The sequence below is a fragment of the Scyliorhinus torazame genome, chromosome 11 (assembly GCF_047496885.1).
Source record: "Scyliorhinus torazame isolate Kashiwa2021f chromosome 11, sScyTor2.1, whole genome shotgun sequence".
Lineage (NCBI taxonomy): Eukaryota > Metazoa > Chordata > Chondrichthyes > Carcharhiniformes > Scyliorhinidae > Scyliorhinus > Scyliorhinus torazame.
This window is the reverse complement of record NC_092717.1, coordinates 161930277-161950965: the sequence shown is the minus strand read 5'-3', so window position 1 is coordinate 161950965 and position 20689 is coordinate 161930277. Positions and strand designations below refer to the sequence as shown.

General features: G+C 43.6%; 1 protein-coding gene across 5 annotated transcripts in view; it reads right to left on the bottom strand.

Moving 5' to 3' along the window:
- The window catches only part of LOC140385610 (RNA-binding Raly-like protein), a 1446698-nt gene that overhangs the window by 468667 nt on the left and 957342 nt on the right, over window positions 1–20689 (bottom strand). Inside the window, exon 1 of one of the 5 annotated variants that reach the window (XM_072467938.1) lies at window positions 12707–12856. The exons of the other annotated variants lie outside the window; for them this stretch is intronic. Coding sequence (XP_072324039.1) covers window positions 12707–12743 — 37 coding nt within the window. The 5' untranslated portion in view covers window positions 12744–12856. Of the gene's footprint in view, window positions 1–12706; window positions 12857–20689 lie in introns of those variants that run through there. 5 annotated transcript variants of the gene reach the window in all.

The following is a 20689-nucleotide window of genomic DNA, read 5'->3' as shown; positions in this document are numbered from 1 at the left end:
CTCTGCCAGGTCACTCAGCTCCTGAACTCATTATAGCCTTGATTCAAACATGGACAAAAAAGCTGAATGCCAGATGGGAAGTGAGAGTGACTGCCCTAGACATAAGGAAGAAATTGACCAAGTATGACATCAAAGAACCCTAGCAAACCTAGAGTCAATGGGAATCAGGGGGACAACTCTTCGCTGGTTGGAGTCATACCTGGCACAAAGAAAAATGTTGTGGTAGTTGGAGGTTAATCATCTCAGCTCCAGACATCGCGACAGGAGGCCCAAGAACAGCTGCTTCATCAATGACCTGCCTTCCATCATAAGGTCAGAATCGGGGATGTTTGCGATGACTGCACAATGTTCAGCACCATTCGCGACTCCTCAGATAATGAAGCAGTCCATGTCCAAATGCAGCACGACCTGGACAATATCTCAATTTGGGCTGACAAGAGGCAAGTTATATTGCACCACACAAGTGCCAGGCAATAACCATCTCCATCAAAAGAGGATCTAACCATTGCTCCTTGACATTCAATGTCCTTACCATCACTGAATCACTCAAAATCAACGTCCTGGGATGACAACCATTATCCGAAACTGAACTGGACTAGCCATATTAATACTCTGGCTATCAAAGCAGGCTAAAGGCTAGGAATCCGACAGCGAGTCACTAATCTCCTGACCCCCAAAGTCTGTCCATCATCTATAAGGCACAATTCAGGATTGTAATGGAATACTCTCCACTTGCCTGGATGAGTGCAGCTTCAACAACACTCAAGAAGCTTGACACCATCAAAGACAAAGCAGCCCATTTGGTTGGTACTCCTTCCACAAACATTCAACCCCTCCACCACCGACAAACAGTGACAGCCGTGTGTATCACCTACAAGATACACTGCAGGAACTCACCAAGGTTCCTTAGACAGCACCTTCCAAACCCACGATTTCCACCATTCAGAAGGACAAGAGCATCCCCAACAACTGGAGGTGCCCCTCCAAGTCATTCACCACCCTGACTTGAAATATAGCGCCATTACTTCACTGTCGCTTGGGCAAAGACCCGGACCTTCCTCCTTAACATTACTGTCGGTGTATACGCGCCTCAGAGACTGCAGCAGTTCAAGAAGGCACCTCACCACCACTTTCTGAAAAACAATTAGGGATGGGCAATAAATATAAATGCTGGCCTAACCACCAACACCCACATCCCGTAAATGAATTTTAAAAAAGCGCCAACGAGCCCCATTTAAATGAACATTTTGGCTAGGCACAAGAAATATTCAAAACCTCGTATCCTGAGCTCGATTACAAAGACCACGATTCAGAAGACTGAAGTTAAAGTCCGCTGTCCTGCGTGTTTAGCGGGGTGTTTCTCAGTGCGGCATCGCCGAGAACCATCCTGTTACCCAATGGCACTTTGCTGTTTTTTTTGGCCTCAGAGTGTTTCTCCCCTCCGAGGACGCACTTACAGAGATTTCCTGCTGGCGAGCCACGTTCGCAGATCGGGTGCCATTTTGTCTGGCAGCCCCAATTTTTCCACCCCCACCTTTCTGGCCTGCCCCACTTTATTGAACTCCCCCAACCTCCTCAACTTCACAAGGCCCCCTAGTGCCTGACCCCTGGCAGTGCCAACCCCGCATCTGGTCAGCTGGGCACTGCCAGCCTGGCACCCTCAATGCCCATTACCTTGGTCATGCCAGCCAGGCACCCTGGCAATGCTGGGAATGCACTGTCAGAGTGCCCAAGTACTGCTGCCAGGGTGCCAGGCTGGCAGGGCCAAGATGCCCAAGTGCCAGGAGGAGTGCCAGGGTATCACTCTGCCCTGTCCCTGACCATCTGGGGGTCTCCAATGGCCTGCAAGACCCCCCCACCACCACAGGTGCCATCACGCCTGGTCCACGTTTGTGTGAACCAGTGCTACATGGCACCCCAGGGAGGTCTCGTAGGCATGGCCAGTGAATCCCAAGCGCTGGGTGAAAGTGGCATCTGGCTCATTTAAATATGCAGATCTGGATCTTGCCCAGCTCTGCGCCGGGTGCAACCGGATCACTGAATCATGCCAAAATATTTTTTTTTTACTCTGATCTGGCTACCTGGCAAAACAATGCTTTTTTTCCCCATTCTCGAGTAACTAACGTGAAGGTTGTTCTAAACATCATCCAAATATCTGACCAGCATAAAACTACTGTAGCTGGTGGGACCGTGTATGCATGTTGGTACACCAAGTCTCTTCCTTTCATTTTTTATTCAAGTTGTTGGCCAGTTACAATTTTAATCCAATATTAAACCTTCTGTGGTTATATTTACCTATTGACAATCCAGAGGGACAGACAGGGCGAAATCTTCCACTCTCCCCGGTGGCAATCTTGGAGGTGGAGAGGGCATTTACTTAGGTAGGTGTACCTGAACCCTGGTGCCTTTCCACCTCCACCAGAGTCAACTTCCGGGCAAGAAAACCCATGGTTAACCATCCTACCTGCTAATTAATGACCACTTAAGAGCCTCAGTCAGCTGTTGCTGGGATTAACCCAGTCTGGCGGGAAGGAGGGGTCCCTTGCTCAAAGGCAGAATTTTGGGAAGGGAGGGCACTGAGAGCCAGCCCAACCCTTGCTTCCAATTTTGCTCCACACCCCTCTCCCTACAAAAGCCGTGAACTGCTGCCCCACATTACCTACCTATAGAGCCTGGGTCCTCCACCATACTGGGTCGCCAGAAGGTTTTCTTACAGCTAGTCAGGCATCTCCAGTAGCGCTGCTGAGTTCAAGAGCTGCCAACCTCTGATTGGCTGGCAGCTCTTGCAGTGCAGGACTTGCGTCCCTGCGGTCTTGATTCCTGGAGAAAGCCTCTCAGTGGCCTAACCAAAAGCTGATTGGCATATGGTTCGGCAGGTCTTCCTGAAAAGAAGCATTGCGGGTCTCTCATCAGCTCACCAGCACGGCAGTGGCTCCACAGCAAGATTATACCCACTGAATAGGAATTGCACTATTTACATTTGTTTTGGGCTGGAGTGGAAGGAGGCGTGGAGGTGGGAAAAGGGAGGGAGGTAAAGTAATTTTTACCCCTACTATCCAACAGAACTTGAAGGCTGGAGAGCAGCAGGTGTTATTTAAAGATGCAGCTATCGCCCAAATGCCAGTGAGCTTCTCATCAAAAATTGCAGAACAATAGCATAATCAGAGTCCCAATGCAAAATTGACATGTCAAATTGGGAAAGTGGATCCAAGGCTGGAAAAAGTCCAGCAAGCTGGATTATTGTAATTCTAAAAGAAAATGTGAGCGCATGAAGCAGAAGTGCTTCTCTGGACATCACAGGGAAACCTTGAGCCCACAGTGCCATACTGAATGGTGGAACGTGCTCGAGGGTCCAAATGGCCTTTGCCTACTGCTATTTCTTATGTTATTATCAAAGTGCTATCAATCAGGACTTACACAGCAATAACTTGCTTGCGGATGCTCAGTTTGGGTTTCACCAGGGCCATCCAGCTCCTGACCTTATTACACCCTTCGTCCAAACATGGACAAAAGAGCTGAATTCAAGAGTGGAGGTGAGAGTGATAGCCTTTGATATCAAGGCAGCATTTGATTAAAAATGGCAATAAAGAGTCCTGGCAAAGGGATTCGGGGGGGGAACTTCATTCGCTCAAATCATACCTAGCACAAAGGAAGATGGTTGTGGTTGTTGGAGTCCAATCATCTCAGTGCAAGTTTATGGCTGCAGGGGTTACTCAGGGTGGTGCTCCAGGTCCAGCCATTTTCAGCTTCTTCATCGATGACTTTCCTTCTATTATCAGGTCAGAAGTGGAGGTGCGCAAAGATGATTACACAATGTTATATACCATATGCAACTCCTCAGATATTGAAGCAGTCTGTGCCAATATATGTCAAGGCTTGGAGGAAATTCAAGCTTGAACTGATAAGTGGCAGTAACATTTCCACCACATAAGTGCCAGGCAATGACTATCTCTACCAAAGCAGAATCTAACCATTTTCCATCGCCGTTCAATGGCATTAGCATCATTGAGTCCTCCACCATCAACATCCTAGAGGTTACCAGCCACCAGAAACTGAACTGGACCAGCCGTACTAATACTGTGGCTACAAGAACAGGGGCTGGTTTAGCACAGTGGGCTAAACAGCTGGCTTGTAATGCAGAACAAGGCCAGCAGAGCGTGTTCAATTCCCGTACCGGCCTCCCTGAACAGGCGCAGGAATGTGGCGACTAGGAGCTTTTCACAGTAACTTCATTGAAGCCTACTTGTGACAACAAGTGATTATTATTATTAGGTCAGAGGCTGGGAATTCTGCAGAAAGTAATTCATCTCCTGACTCTCCAAAGCCTGTTCATCATTGTTAGGAAAACAAAGGTAGTTTTAAAGGATTTATATTTATATTGGTAAACATTAGAAATAAGGTATATTTTTAAGTGGATTAAATTTTATATTTCTGCGCCTGGAAGGGTACAATCTATAATTAGATTCATAGAAAGTAGGAGCAGGACTAGGCCATTCAGCCCTTCGAGTCTGTTCTGCCATTCAATAAGTAAAGTAATCAAGCATAGTCACAGATGATCAAAGGCTGCTTTCCTCTTTGAGGGGGAGAGCCGACAGATGGTGATTTATCATGAGGATCACCACAGCTCTGGTGAGGGGCAAGATTGAGAAGGTGGGGCCTCTATGAATAATCTAAGCTGATATGAGAATTGAACCTGCACTGTTGGCTCACTCTGCATCACAAACCAGCTGCCCAGCTAACTGAGCTAAACCAGCTCTCCTTGAGCCATTCAATGTGATTTGGTTGATCATCGAACTCAAGAACTTGTTCCCACTTTCCCCCCATAACCTTTGATCCTTTTAGACCCAAGAACTGGACAAAGGTGTTTAAATGTGTTGGGGTTAGTTTCAATTGAAATTATGATTCTATTGTGCTTACAGAGGGTTATGGCGTGAAGAATGAATATAATTAGCATGGGTTGCTTAGCAACTGCAGGCCCTTGTGAGGATAAAAACTTTTACATTTTAGTTTTAGCTGAGTTTAAAAATCAATTTTGAGCACCCAATTCATTTTTCCCAATCAAGGGGAAATTTAGCGTGGCCAATCCACCTACTCTGCACATCTTTGGGTTGTGGGGGTGAAACCCACGCAAACACGGCGAGAATGTGCAAACTCCACATGGACAGTGACCCAGAGTCGGGATTGAACCCGGGATCTTGGCGCTGTGAGGCAGCAGTGCTAACCATTGCACCACCGTGCTGCCCCAAGGTTTAGCTGAATTTATTGGCAGTTGGAGACAGGACTTCGGGGAGTGAATATTTCTCAACTCTGCCATAAGAAAGACTGGACAGCTCGGGAGCTGCAGAGAGGTAGGCTTCCTGAAGTACAACTTACATTCCAGCTAACCAGGAAATTGGGGCAGAAAGAATGCTTTGGAGAAATGGAGTTAAGTTAACAGTGACCAAGGTATTGTTCAGAAGAATTCAAGGAAGAGTAAACAAAGTGTTCTGAGTTAAAGGGACAATTGCTGATTTAAAGTGGGACAGCAGCCTTCAAAGGTAAATCAAATGCCTGATGCCATTTTAAGCAGTCTGGGAATCGAAAGATAAAACAATTGTGAGCAGTTTTCACAGCAGTCAAGACAAAGAAATCCTAAAGGGATTGGTGTAAAATCCCATGCTGGATTTTCTGTTAAAAGTGGAATGGAAACTTTGTTCAAAAGTGTCATTTGGAAAACCTGGTCTGGATTTCATAATGCAAACATAATGCTCAGGGAAAGCATAATTATGAGAGAAGGTATTTACGCATGTTTTTGGGAGTGGAATTTAGAAATTCTAACCTGGCAATCTTCTGGGGGAATTCTGAGGAGACAATCACAAACATTCACTTGGGTTCAAAGTGGAGTGTGTATTTGCCCATAGTCATCTTGTGTGCTTAAAAGGGACTTAGTGTAATGAGACCATTGTAGATTAAGATGCATTTTGTAATCTGTGTTAATCCTAAAACCTGTTGGGGGGGGGGGGGGAGGCGAGGGATATAGGTGTATTGTATCATAATCCAATTTTTTCAGTTTTAAAACATTTTGTTTCTTGTTCTTGAAACCTTTTAGCGGTCCTGTGACTCTGTTCCTCCATGGTTTATATGAAAAAATAAAAGCTATATTTGAGCCAGGGTTCCATTCTGGGAACTTCCCATCCCATTATAACATTAACTAGGATCGTAACACAATCTATAAGGCACAAGTGGAAAAGACTACACATCAAAATTCTGAAGGATATGATCCTGAAAAGTTGAGCACCTGTCCCCTCCAACCAACTGTGCTTCCAAATTTTCCTGTTTGCATTTCAGAATCAGTATTCTGCTTTGTACTTGTAGTTGTTTCAGTTTTATGTTAAAGAAACTCAGATGCCATGCAGAAGAATACCCAGGAAGGAATTAAAACTGTAACAAACCATTTCTTGTTGTTTACAAAGCTGGAAAGTTTTTTTTCCCAAAAATATAAAGAATTTACTTGAACATTAAAAGGAGCCCGGATGGACAAATGACCCTGGCAACCCTGCTGGTTTTCAATTCTGTTCTCATTGCCAGCAGGAATGGCTCATTAAGATGAACTTCCATCAGCAATGCTTATATATTCACTAGCAGAGATGGGACTAATTTGAACCTAGTCGGCCATCAGGAATCTGATGGGGTCAGACACACTGCTGATTTTACAACCATCTGAAGTCAAAAGGACGGTAATAAGGACATGGGAACACCACTGCCTCTGAGTTCCCCTCCAAGTCACATACCATCCTGACATAGAAATACATCACCATTCCTTCATCATCTTGGAGTTCAAAACCTGACTGCACCATGGACATACCTTCACCACACAGGCTGCAGTAGTTCAAAAAGACAGTTCACCACAACCTTTGAAATTGAGGACTATTACAGGTGGCCAATAAATACTGGCCTTGGTCAAGAGCTCCCCAGAAAGCATTGGCGGCTGTGTCATTGAATTTATTGAACGCTAAGTTGGATAGATTTTGGATTGACAAGGGAGTCAAAGTTAATGGGGGCCAGACAGGAAAGTGGAATTGAAATCACAAGCAAATCAGCCATGATCTTATTGGAAAGTGGAGAGGGCTGAATGGCTTAATGGCAAATGGAGTGCAATGTGGGCAAATTGTTCATTTTGGCAGGAAGAATAAAAAGGAAGCAAATGATCTAAATGGTAAGAAATTACATTGTTCTTAAGTTCTGAAGGATCTGGGTGTCCTAGCGTATGAATTATGAGCGGTTAATATGCAGGTCCAGCCTGTAATTAGGAAAGCTAACAGAACATTATTGTTTATTGAGAGGGAAAATTAATACAAAAGTAGGGAGGTTATGCTTTAGCTGTACTGGACACTATGAGACTACATCTGCAGCACTGCGTAAAGTATTGGTCTCCTTATTTAAGGAGGAAATTAATGCATTATTAGCAGTTCAGAGAGGGTTTATTAAACCAATACCAGGAATGGGCAGGTTATCTTTCGAGAAAAGGTTAGACAAGCTAGGCTTGTATCTGCTAGAGTTTTGTGGGTCTTGAGACTGGGTTGATGTGAAGAGGATGTTTCCGCTTGTGGCAGAATCTAGAACCAGTGGTTACCATTTAGAAATATGGTCGCCCATTTACGATTAGAAGAATTTTCTTCTCTTAGAGTAGTGAGTCTTTGGAACACCCTTCCTCAAAAGGCAGCGGAAGCAGGGGCTTTGAATGTTTTCAATGCAGAGGTAGATAGATTCTTGATATAAAGGGGGTGAAAGGTTATCGGGTGTAGGTGGGAACAGCCTACAGTCAGATCAGCCACAATTTTATTGAAGGGCAAAGCAGACTCAAAGAGCCGAATGGCCTACTCCAGCTTATATTTCTTCTGTTGTTCGTCCTGCTCCTAAGTCCTATGTTTCCAATGTTTCTAAGACAGGAGTGTGATGGAATACTCTTCAAATGCCTGAGTGACTGCAGTTCCAACAACCCTCAAGGTACTTGACACCATCCAAAACAAAGGCGTGGGCTTAAGTAGGGTGCTCTTTCCAAGGGCCTGTGCAAATCCAATGGGCCGAATGGCCTCCTTCTGCTCTGTCGGGATTCAATGGATTGATTGATACCCCATTAACAACTTAAATAGTCATTCTCTCCACCACAACACACAGTGGTAGCAGTTTTGATGATACACAAGATGCACCATACTAAGGCTCCTTCGACATAACATTCAAAACCTGTGACCTCTACCACCACGAAGAAAAGGGACAGCACACGTGGAAAGCAACTGACTTGGAACACTATCACCTTTTCTTCACGATCACAGGATCAAAATGCTGGAATGCGTTTCCTTACAATGCTGCGGGTGTACCTGCTGCCGTTCATGGAGGCACCACCACCTTCTCAAGGGCAATTTTGGATGTGCAACAAATACTGACCTTGCCAGCGATGGCCACATCCCATGAGAGAACATGAAAAAAAATGTCCAGAATCTCTGACCGCAGGAACAGGATCTTTGTATCTCATCAGTCCAAACAGAATTGCCAAATCTCTTTTAAGCAACTGAAGACTTTTAACATGATATCAATTATGCCAAGCCCCCCCAAAATGTGCAGAGTTATAAATCTCTCAATTATCTTTTGCAGTCATTGTCATTTTCTTTTGTTAAAATAATCCTTGGGACATTATGTCACATTTCTGGCTTCATTTTTGAGTAATAGCATGCTGATTTGGATTAATTAACGCAGTACATACCAGAAATCGAATCAAATTTCATATTTCAGACCCGCACAATATCGATAACACTAAGAAAGCACCGTAAATCACATGGATGGGAGCAAGCAGTTTGAAAGGGACATAGACAGATTTAGTCACAGTAGTGTGGCAGAAGGAGTTCAATGTGGGGGAATTGGTGTTCATCCCAGTGGATCAAAGAGAGATAAATTGGAATATTTTCTTAATGATGAGAGACTAGGTAAAGTTCAGGGGCAAATGGATTTAGATTTGCATGAACATTTAATCAAAAAGAACAATGGAATGGTCACCTTTATCTCAAGGAGGCTGGAATACAAGGATGAAGAAATATGAGCGACCTGGACTTGTGTGCACAGGGCACAATTTCAAAATATGCAGATGATGCAAATCTAGGAAGTATTGTGAACTGGAAGGAGGAGACTGATAGACTTCAAGAGGGCATAGTATAAAGGATGGACATATGGCAGATAAAATTCAATGCACAGAAGTATGAAGAGATATACATTGGTAGGAAGCACAAGAATAGGCAATGTAAAGGGTACAATTCGAAAAGAAACCGAGGGACCCGGGGGAGTACATGTGCACAAATTGTTTAAGTTAGAAGGAAAGACTGAGGAAGCATTTAACAAGGAAAGTAGCATCCTGGGCTTATAGACAGGGGCATAAAGTACAAAGGCAAGGAACCTTTGGCAAACATTTAAAAAACAATGGTTCAGCTTCAACTGGAGTGTTGTGTCCAATTCTGGACATCATACTTTAAGAAGGGTGTGAAGAAATTGTGGAAGGTGCAGAAACTATTTACATGAATAATTCTGGGGAGACAGGCTTCAGTGATGTGGACAGATTTTTGAAGCTGGAACTGTTCTCCTTAGAGAAGGTTGAGAGGAGAATTGATATACAAAATCATGAGCTGTCTGGATGATGTAGGTAGGGAAAAGCTATAATAAAAACAGAAAGTAAAAACTCAGCAGGTCAGGCAGCATCTGGGGAGAGTGAAGCAGAGGGCGGGATGCTCCGGTCCCACCCACCGCAGGACTGGACATTCCAGCCAGAAGTCAACTTGTGCTGGTCCATCAAATTTTGCATCCTGCCCATGATGATTCCCAAGGTGGGACCAGAAGATCCCAACCAGAGTTAACATTTCAAGTCGAATATTAATCTTCTTTAGTTCTGTTGAAGGTACAATTTCAGTTAAGATATAAAACAGCCATGATTTAACAGAACTCTATATCTAGACATTCTGAAAACATCCTGTAAAAATGTTTTACCAAAATCAAATTCAGCATGTTGTCATGAAATATTTGCTTGATGTGTTAAAATAAGCTAAACTAATACTGGAATATGCAAATAGAATACAAAAATGGTCATATGTTCCCAAAAGATTAATAATAATTTGCAAACACTAAACCAATAGAAAGACTATTCAATTTGTATTGTTGTTCTCCTTGTAGAGGTTAAACATTCTATTTATTTTCTACTCAAGGACTATGTAATTGGAACCCTGCCACAAAAAGTTTCAAATCAATCAGAGTTATAAACATTATTTTACCCCTTATTTACTATGGCACCACTCATTTTTAAATCATTGCATTATCACCATTTTGAATCTTAACCTTGAACGTATTTACTTTTAAGAGAAAAGAAATTAATACGCCCTCAAAAAACACGATAGTGTGAAATAAATGCAATGCATTGATTTGTATATTTGCATGAGATTTCTCAATTTTCTGATTCAACCAGTTCACCGATATAGTAACTTTGACCACTAATCATGACCAAATATAATTTTGGACTCATCCCTCCGACAGCCATACACATGCTTGCCAAAGCATGTTCCAAGGTTATTTACTTCAATTTAAAAACATATTCTTTCTCTTCCCTCCAATTTTCTTCACCCTTGTAAGTATATTGATTGCTGTTAGGGTAGGGTTCTATAGCCACTACAAATTTGTAGTGGAACCCCTGGCTCAAATGTTGCTTCCTAATCACTGTTCTGTAGCCAATTTAAGTGCAATATTATCAGTGAGCTGGCTGAGATTAGTTAACTGAGCAGAAACTCCCGGAGCCTGAATCTTAGATTCGCATGTTCCAGGTGTACAAAAAGCAGTGCACCTACCAACCGAATCAACAGGGAAGTGTTTCTTCTTTTTATCTCTATTGCACATTGACCTGCTCCCAGTTACTTGTCCATACAACTATTGAGCCAACCATTAAGAACTGACTTGGCCTTTTATTGACTTGCCGCCTTTGCCTGATTGAGGTCAGGAATCAGAGATAAATGCCCATCTCTTCCATGACACAAAGCTTTGAAGCAACACAATATACTGACGTTTGTCTTACATGTCTCAGATGTATTATCTGTAAATGGAAAAAAGTCAACGTGCAAAAAAGACAGTGCAATTAATTAACGACTTAATCTGCACTCAGACAAGATATCTTCGGATAATGACATTTTACTATACTAGAACAGAATCATTAGATTCTGAAACTTCTCAAATTCCTGCACGACCGTTATCACTCTTTGTTTTAAAGTAAAATCTGGAGGTAATCATTAAATCCTATTTTAAAACTCGAAAATCATGTAAGCATTAAAATTGAGACGGGTCCCACATTTATGGATCCTTGTTCTCACAAAGATTATACACAATATACTAATCCCGAATCAATCGAGAAATGTAAAGACCAGCGGTGAATAAGAAACAATTATCTTTGAAGGAGCGATTGTTACCAAAATGTGTTCTATCATGTTGGGATGCTTCTGCTTGTCTAAAACCAAAACGTGGTGCGTGATTGTAGCATGAAGCAGGGACATAACATAATCTACATTTACAATACAGACAGTATGAGCACAAGAAATACAGAGGACATGTTCATGTGCTGCATAAACTTGAGCATGCAGTACTAAAGCTTAAAAATGGCACTTCATCTGCATGTAAAACCGATTATATATTTGATGTTTGTTTATAATCAATCACATTACAAGCTCCTGGTACTATATATGTGGCTATTTTCTTCTTTCCCACTGCCCAAAGATTTGTTCTTGTCCACAAAAGTTACCATAATAATTTTTCTCTCCATAGTAATGTATGAATTCTGCTGTGGATACTGTCACCCTGCTGTCTCATTCAATAGACTGATAGCACAGTTGCTGTTTTCTTCCAAGGGCAATTTGTTACATGGTGTGAAACTGCCTGATTTGCCCCAGAGGCGGTGGATCAACTTCTTTATTTATCTCAACGGGGGGAAAAGAAAATCCTTGCTGGGTAAATTTAATTTCAATCTAATTTTAAACCGATTGAACTTCAAGGCTTATTGTTTCATCGCCCTTAAGTAAATGAAGTTTGTGGGATTGCAATCGCATTGCTTTTCAACGGAAGCCTTACATGAAAAACTGCCTCTCTATTCGTCATAAATCAGTATTTGATGTCGAACAATCTCCTCTTTTTCCTTGACATTTTCGCATACGTTGATTTTCTATAGCAGTACAATATCATATCCCATTCATTTTACTATTATTTTACCATTACCTCTCTGTTGCAATATTTAGATTTTAAAAAATAAACTTTCATCTTTATTTTATAACCGGAATACATGACATCCAGACTGCAATGTACAATGTCAGTTAGACTCTAATCAACCCAATGTTTCAATCACTAAATGTGTGAAGGGAGCAAGTGCACATTCGACAAGGAATTTAAAGTTCTGATGACCACTCCTGTGCAGTTAGCCCCTTTTTGTTTTGTTTTTTAAAAAGAAACAAAACAGAATGGTCACCTCTACTTAATAAACTGACCTCCACACCGCTACATTGCAACCCCTTACAGATTACTTTATTTATTTGCTCGGTGACCTTAATTCCTGACCTGTCCAAATTTAATTTAAAGAAACGTTAGATAACAAGACTATCCAATTCACTAGATGTGACAATTTCCTCAATCGAATTGCGGTTTGAGCAACAATACTCACATCTCTGGTTGCGGCGTTTGCCTTTAACCATGCTCATTCTGAACGGGTCCAGGTTTCCTCCTCAGTAATCCTACTCCAAGACAATTAATGAAAATGATTCCCCGTCTTCTCAGGGAGGCAGTTGCTCTACTCACCGACTAGTGATCTGACAACGGTAGGCTGGATGATACCAATTCACATGAAATAACAGGGGAGGAAGAGACTCCGTTCTGCAGTCTTTCGCACTACGAACCCGAAAGAGAAATGTTTCGTCTAATTCTGTTTCATCTAAAACAAAATGCTCTCAAAGGACTGGATGAAACAAAGGGAGAATGTGCATCAAACCAATTATGTTTCTGCTCAATCTTAAAGCAGAATGTTCCATTGTTCCCTTGCTAGATATTGTTTTGTAACTGCGTTTCGCATATTCTAAGTGATTTTCAGAAGAGTTCATACTATTTACTGGTAAGTGCAACATTGCTGAGCATGCAGCTGACAATGTCATCAATGGTTCGTGCATTCTGAATTTTACGTGCAAATCTGCAGCTATTCAGCTTCATTTCCAAATACCTGACCACACCTGAGCCAGAGGTGCAGCTACACCTGTTGTATTTTTAAATTAGAAGAGGTGCACATGAACGGACATTTATACTGTACCCACATACAATGGTGAAAGCTGACATTAACTGGATGGCGCATTGTCAACTGTGGTTGAATGTATCGGGAGGATTCATTACCTCACCCATCTCCAAGTTCTCACCATTGATTGTCCATCCTCATGGTGCACCACCTTCCCGCACCCATTGGAAAGTGAGAGGAGCCTTAAAAACCTAACTGATTGATGCTTTACTGTCAGTCAGTCAGCCTTTTTGTCCAATCTCCAAAATAATTAATCAACAGTGCAGAAGGAGGCCATGTGGCCCATCGAGTCTACACTGGCCCTTGGAAAGAACACCCGACTTAAGCCCACATCTCTACCCTACCCCGTAACCCTGGAGCCCCACCTAACCCTTTTGACACGAAGGGGAAATTTAGCATGGCCAATCCCCCTAACCTGCACATCTTTGGACTGTGGGACGAAACCGGAGCAGCCGGAGGAAGCCCACGCAGACACAGGGAGAACATGCAGACTCCACACAGACAGTTGCCTGAGGCCTGAATTGAACCCAGGTCCCTGGAGCTGTGAAGCAGCAAAGATAACCACTGTGCCACCCTAATAAACAGACGCATTCAAAGTTTTTTAATATCCCTCTGATTTTTCTCAAGGGTTGATTTCAGTGGAGTCTTGGATATTCATTTCGGATCCCTGGAAACTTCAGGCCACGTGACTACAGGGCTGTAACCTAAGTCTACGCTTTTGCAAACTTGTGAATTGTACAGACTGAAGCCAAACTCAAACAATACTTCCAATAGATTTCCGCATACACCAATGTTTAACCATCATAACAACATTCTAAACCATGCCAGATGTACTTGCTAACAAACAGAGTTCACAGGACACTGGATACTTGTGCCCATTTCACATGTAGGGAGGTGGTTTCCAGTGGCCTAACAGTATGGCTGCAGGAATATTATGGAAGACTCTAGTCTCAACTAAACCAATGAAAGTAAGGAACTGACTGAAGGTGAGATAGATGCCCCATAGGGTAAGTGAACAAAAATTGAAGAAGTTGATATTTTTTTTAATTAAATTACAGGATGTGGGTATCGCTGGTTAGGCCAGCATTTATTGCTCATCTCTAGCTGCCCTTCAGAAGCTGGTGGTGAGTTGCCTTCTTGAACCGCTGCAGGCCCTGAGGTGCAGGTACACCCACAGTACTGTTCAGGGGGGAGTTCCAAGATTTTGACCCATCGACAGTGAAGGAACGGAGATATATTTCCAAGTTGGGGTGGTGAGTGAATGAGGGAGGGGGAACCTCCAGGTGGTGGGGTTCCCAGGTATTTGCTGCTCTTGTCCTTCTAGGTGGTAGTGGTCATGGGTTTGGAAGGTGCTGTCTGAGGAGCCTTGGTGAGTTCCTGCAGTACATCTTGTAGATGGTACACATGCTGCCATTGTTCATCGGTGGTGGAGGGATTAAATATTTGTGGAAGGGGGAGCAATCAAGAGGGCTGCTTAGTCTTGGATGGTGTCGAGCTTCTTGAATGTTGTTGGAGCTGCACTCATCCAGGCAAGTGGAGAGTATTCCATTACACTCCTGACTTGTGCCATGCAAATGGTGGACAAGCTTTGGGGGGGGGGGGGGGGGGGGTCAGGGCTTGAGTTACTCGTCATAGGATTCCTAGCCTTTGACTTGCTTTGGTAGCCACAGTACTAATATGACTCATCCAGTTCAGTTTCTGATCAATTGTAACCCTCAGGATGTTGATAGTGGGAGATTCAGCGATGGTAATGCCATTAAATGTCAAGGGGTAATGTTTACATCCTCTCTTGTAGAAAATGGTCATTGCCTGGCACTTGTGTGGCATGAATGTAACTTGTCACTTGTCAGCCCAGGCCGGGGTATTGTACAGGTCTTGCTGCATTTGGACATGGACTGCTTTAATGTCTGAGGAGTCACGAATGGTGCTGAATATTGTGCAGTCATCCGCAAACATCCCTTCCATCATAAAGTCAGAAGTGGGGAAGTCATTGAGGAAGCAGCTGAAGATGGTTGGGCCCAGCTCACAACCCTGAGGCACTCCGGCAGTGATGTCCTGGAGCTGAGATGATTAATCTGCAACTACCACAACCATTTTCCTTTGTGCCAGATATGACTCCAACCATCGGAGAGTTTTTCCCCTGATTCCCATTGACTCCAGTTTTGCTAGGGCTCCTTGATGTCATTCTCAGTCAAATGCTGCCTTGATGTCAAGGGCAGTCACTCTCACCTCACCTTTGGCATTCAGCTCTTTTTTCCACGTTTGAACCTAGGCTGTAATGGGGTCAGGAGCTGAGTGATCCTGGCGGAACCCAAACTGAGTGTCCGTGAGCAGGTTATTGCTGAGTAAGTGCTACTTGATAGCACTTTGATGCCACCTTCCATCACCTTGCTGATGATGGAGAGTAGACTGTTAGGGCGACAACTGGCTGAGTATGATTTGTCCTGTTTCACCACATTGCCAGGTAGATACCAGTGTTGTACTGGAATAGCTTAAAGAAGCCATTCATTAAAGAAGCCATGGACAAGCCCTCCGTGTACACAGGACCTGCTCAGACGAGGAGAAGCGTAACAGACATCTACAGACACTGAAAGATGCCCTCATACGAACGGGATATGGCGCTCGACTCATCGATCGACAGTTCCAACGCGCCACAGCAAAAAACCGCACCGACCTCCTCAGAAAACAAACACGGGACACAGCTTACAGAGTACCCTTCATCGTCCAGTACTTCCCCGGAGCGGAGAAACTACGACATCTTCTTCGCAGCCTTCAACATGTCATCGATGAAGACCAACATCTTGCCAAGGTCATCCCCATACCCCCACTACTTGCCTTCAAACAATCGCGCAACCTCAAACAAACCATTGTTTGCAGCTAACTACCCAGCCTTCAGAACAGCGACCATGACACGACACAACCCTGCCATGGCAATCTCTGCAAGACATGCCAGATCATCAACATGGGTACCACCATTACACGTGTGAACACCACCCACCAGGTACGCGGTACATACTCATGCAACTCGGCCAACGTTGTCTAACTCATAAGCTGCAGGAAAGGATGCGTGGTACAGTGGTGAGACCATGCAGACGCTGCGACAATGGATGAACGGACATCGCCAGGCAGGAAAGTTCCCTTCCAGTCGGGGAACACTTCAGCAACAAGGGCATTCAGCCTCTGATCTTCGGGTAAGCATTCTCCAAGGCAGCCTTCAGGACGCGCGACAACGCAGAATCACCGAGCAGAGACGTATAGCCAAGTTCCGCACACATGAGTACGGCCTCAACCGGGACCTTGGATTCATGTTGCATTACATTCACCCCCCCCCACCACCATCTGGCCTGGGCTTGCGAAATCCTACCAACTGTCCTGGCTTGAGACAATTCACACCTCTTTAACCTGGGGTTACCCATCTCTCTGGATCTGTAAAGACTTAATTACCTGCAAATGCTCGCATTCAAAGTATCGTCTTGCATCTTTGACTTTGTCTATATGTATGTTTCTGGAACCGACCTCTTCATTCACCTGAGGAAGGAGCAGTGCTCCGAAAGCTAGTGATTTGAAACAAACCTGTTGGACTTAACCTGGTGTTGTAAGATTTCTTACTGTGCTCACCCCAGTCCAACGCCGGCATCTCCACATCATGAAATAGCTTGGCTAGGGGTGTGGCATGTTCGGGAGCACAATACGTCAGAGCTATTGCTGGAATATTGTCAGGGCCCATAGCCTTTGCAGTATCCAGTGCTACAGCCGTTCCTTGATATCACATGGAGTTAATCGTATTGGCTGAATACTGACATCTGTGATGCTGGGGATCTCCGGAGGAGACTGAGATGTATCATCCATCCACACGGCACTTCTGGCTGAAGATTATTGCAAATGCCACAGCCTTGGCTTTTGCATAGATGTGCTGGGCTCTTCTGTCATTGAAGATGGGGATATCTGTGGAGTCTGCTCCTCCAGGGAGTTGTTTAATTGTCCACCACCATTCATGGCTGCATGTAGCAGGACTGCAGAGCTTAGATCTGATGCGTTCATTTTGATATTGCTTAGCTCTGTCTATTGTTTGCTGCTTATGCTGTTCAGCACACAAGTAGTCCTGTGTTGTAACTACATCAGGTTGACTCATCATTCTTAGGCATGCCTAGTGTTGCTCCTGGCATGCTCTCCTGCGCTCTTTCATTGAACCAAGGTTGATCCCCTGACTTGGTGCTAATGGTCGAGTGAGGAATATGCTGGACCATGAGGATGCAAATTGTGGTTGAGTACAATTCTGCCACAGCGCGTAGCTCACAGTGCCTCATGGATATCCAGTCTTGAGTTGCTAGATCTGTTCGAAGTCTATTCCATATAACACAGTGGCAATGCCACACAACACGATGGAGGGTATCATCAGTGTGCAGATGGAACTTTGTCTCCACAAGGACTGTGCGGAGGTCACTTCTACCGATATCGACAGGTTGGTGAAAATGAAGTTAAGTATGTTTTTCCCTCTTATTGGTTCCCTCACCACCTGCTGTAGTCCCAGTCTAGAAGCTATGTCCTTTAGGACCGAGCCAGCTCGGTCTGTCGTGGTACTACTGAGCCATTCTTGGTGAAAGACATTGAAGTTCCCCAACCAGAGTATATTTTGTGCCCTTGCCACCCTCAGTGCTTCCTCCAAGTGGTGTTCAACATGGAGGAGGACTGATTCATCAGCTAATGGTGGCCTGTACTTGGTAATCAACAGGAGGTTTGCTTGCCCATGTTTAACCTGAAGCCATGAGACTTCATGGGGTTCAGAGTCAATGTTGAGGGCTCCGAGGGCAACTTCTCTTCCGACTTTGTACCTCTGTGCCACAGACTTCTGCTGGGTCTGTCTTGCCGGTGAAATAGGACACACTCAGGAATGGGGATAGTGGTGTCTGGGATGTGGAAAAGTGTGAGGTTATGCACTTTGGAAGGAGGAATCTAGGCATAGACTATTTTCTAAATGGGGAAATGCTTCGGAAAGCAGAAGCGCAAAAGGTCTTGTGAGTCCTTGTTCACGATTCTCTTCAGGTTGATGTGCAGGTTCAGTCGGCAGTTAAGAAGACAAATACAATGTTAGCATTCATGGCAAGAGGGCTAGTATACAAGACCAGGGAAGTACTTCTGAGGCTGTATAATTTGGAGTATTGTGAGCAGTTTTGGGCCCCATATCTAAGGAAGGATGTGCTGGCCTTGAAAAGGGTCCAGAGGAGGTTCACAAGAATGATCCCTGGAATGAAGAACTTGTCGTATGAGGAACGTTTGAAGACTCTGGGTCTGTACTCGTTGGGGTTTAGAAGGATGAGAGGGGATCTTATTGAAACGTACAAGATACTGCGAGGCCTGGATAGAGTGGACGTGGAGAGGATGTTTCCACTTGTCGGAAAAACTAGAACCAGAGGACACTATCTCTGATTAAAGGGATGATCCTTTAAAACAGAGATGAGGAGGAATTTTTTCAGCTAGAGGGTGGTGAATTTGTGGAACTTTTTGCTGCAGAAGGCTGTGGAGGCCAATTCACTGAGTGTCTTTAAGACAGAGATAGATAGGTTCTTGATTAATAAGGGGATCAGGGGTTATGGGGAGAAGGCAGGAGAATGGGGATGAGAAAATATCAGCCATGATTGAATAACGGAGCAGACTCAATGCGCCAAGTGGCCTAATTCTGCTCCTAGGTCTTATGGTCTATGGGACATTGTCTGTCAGGTATAATTCTGTGAGTATGACTATGTCAGACTGTTGCTTGACTAGTCTGTGAGAAAGCTCTCCTAACTTTGGCATAAGCCCCAGATGTTAGTAAGGAGGACTTTGCAGGGTCAACAGTGTTGAGTTTGCTGTTGGCCTTTCCAGTCCCTGGGTCGATGCTGGGTACTGTGGTACTCTTTCATACCTCTGAGTAGATGGTTACAAATCAGCCTTGTAAGGCTGAATAATTCAGAGAATAATTCGGAAGCATTCTGTCTCAAATGAGTGATATTGCATGAGAAAAGACAGAGACAGACATCGAGGCAGAGAAAATAATACTGCATGATGTGGTGACAAAATTGTATGCAATGTTTTGACAATTAGCATAATGTTATTAGAGAAATTAGTATAATCCAATTTGAAAGTAGTTCCTGAGGACCAGCAGCTGCTTCCCCCATTTGAGAGAGAGCTGACTGATGGTGATTTAACCTGAGGGTCACTACACCTTAGGCCAGGTTGAGAAGGATAACTTCGGCTGTACGGGAATTGAACCCGCGCTGTTGACATTGCTCCGCATCACGAATCAGCCATCCAGCCAACTACATATTTTTGATATCATTAAATAAAAATATTAATTTGGAAGAAACTCAAACGACAGAGGAAACCATTTGGCCCATTGTGCTTTCCCTTTGAAAGAACAGTCATGCTTTTTATCCATAACCCGATACGTTACTCAACCTCAAGTACCTTCCAAACAAATTTTATTTGTAATTATAAATTCCCTGTATATCTATTTGCTAAATGTACATTCTATCTGGCATTTGAGACGAGTGCACTTCGCTGTAACTTGCAGTTAAATAGCTGGACATTTCTGCACCACTGACCATTTACAAGCAAATTGCAAAAAATTGCATTTGTGCAATTCAGGCTAAAAGCTTTGAATCCCCAGTGAGTACAAACACTGTTACTACCCTCAAGCCCGACAAACACAATTTTGCCTGTCCGAGCAACTGGATATCATAGACAAGATTTGAATAAAAAATATACTGGTGCAATGAAATAGCCAAAAATAATCATTAATCAGCAGAAATATGTCGAGCACCTGAAACTCTAAAAATAAAATTAAATGTGCTCTTCATGGAACTGGCTAGATGAAGCAGAAATGCACAACACTAATTAGCAATTTTATAGCTTGTTAGGTAATTTCACTGTTTATTGCCCTATAGCACATAAACAGAAATCAGGAGGAGGAAGATATTTTTCAGCTGCCCAATTGTAATGACTCTTGCAAATGCTCTTTGTGCCATCAGATTGACTGAAAAAAAAAGAGTTTAGATTATGGACTATAATAGTAATGGCACACTCTTCTGGAAACAGCTCCACCATTAGCCAACCACAGCAAGTAAAAACAAAGCTCAATTCTAGACCAGCAGAAAACCATCTATATTACTACAGAGTAAATGTTTCTTCCAGTTTTATAACCAATATTAGCATTTCTGCAGTGGAAGCAGCATGCAATTAGACACGCCTGTGGCAATTTTACCAGGTACCCAAGCTATCAGGAAATTACAGTACCACATTGCATTTCAAGGTAATTATCACTTTAATGAGCTGATGCAGTCTGCTGACACAAACTGCAAAAAGATTGAGATTTTGGGAAGAGTTGTA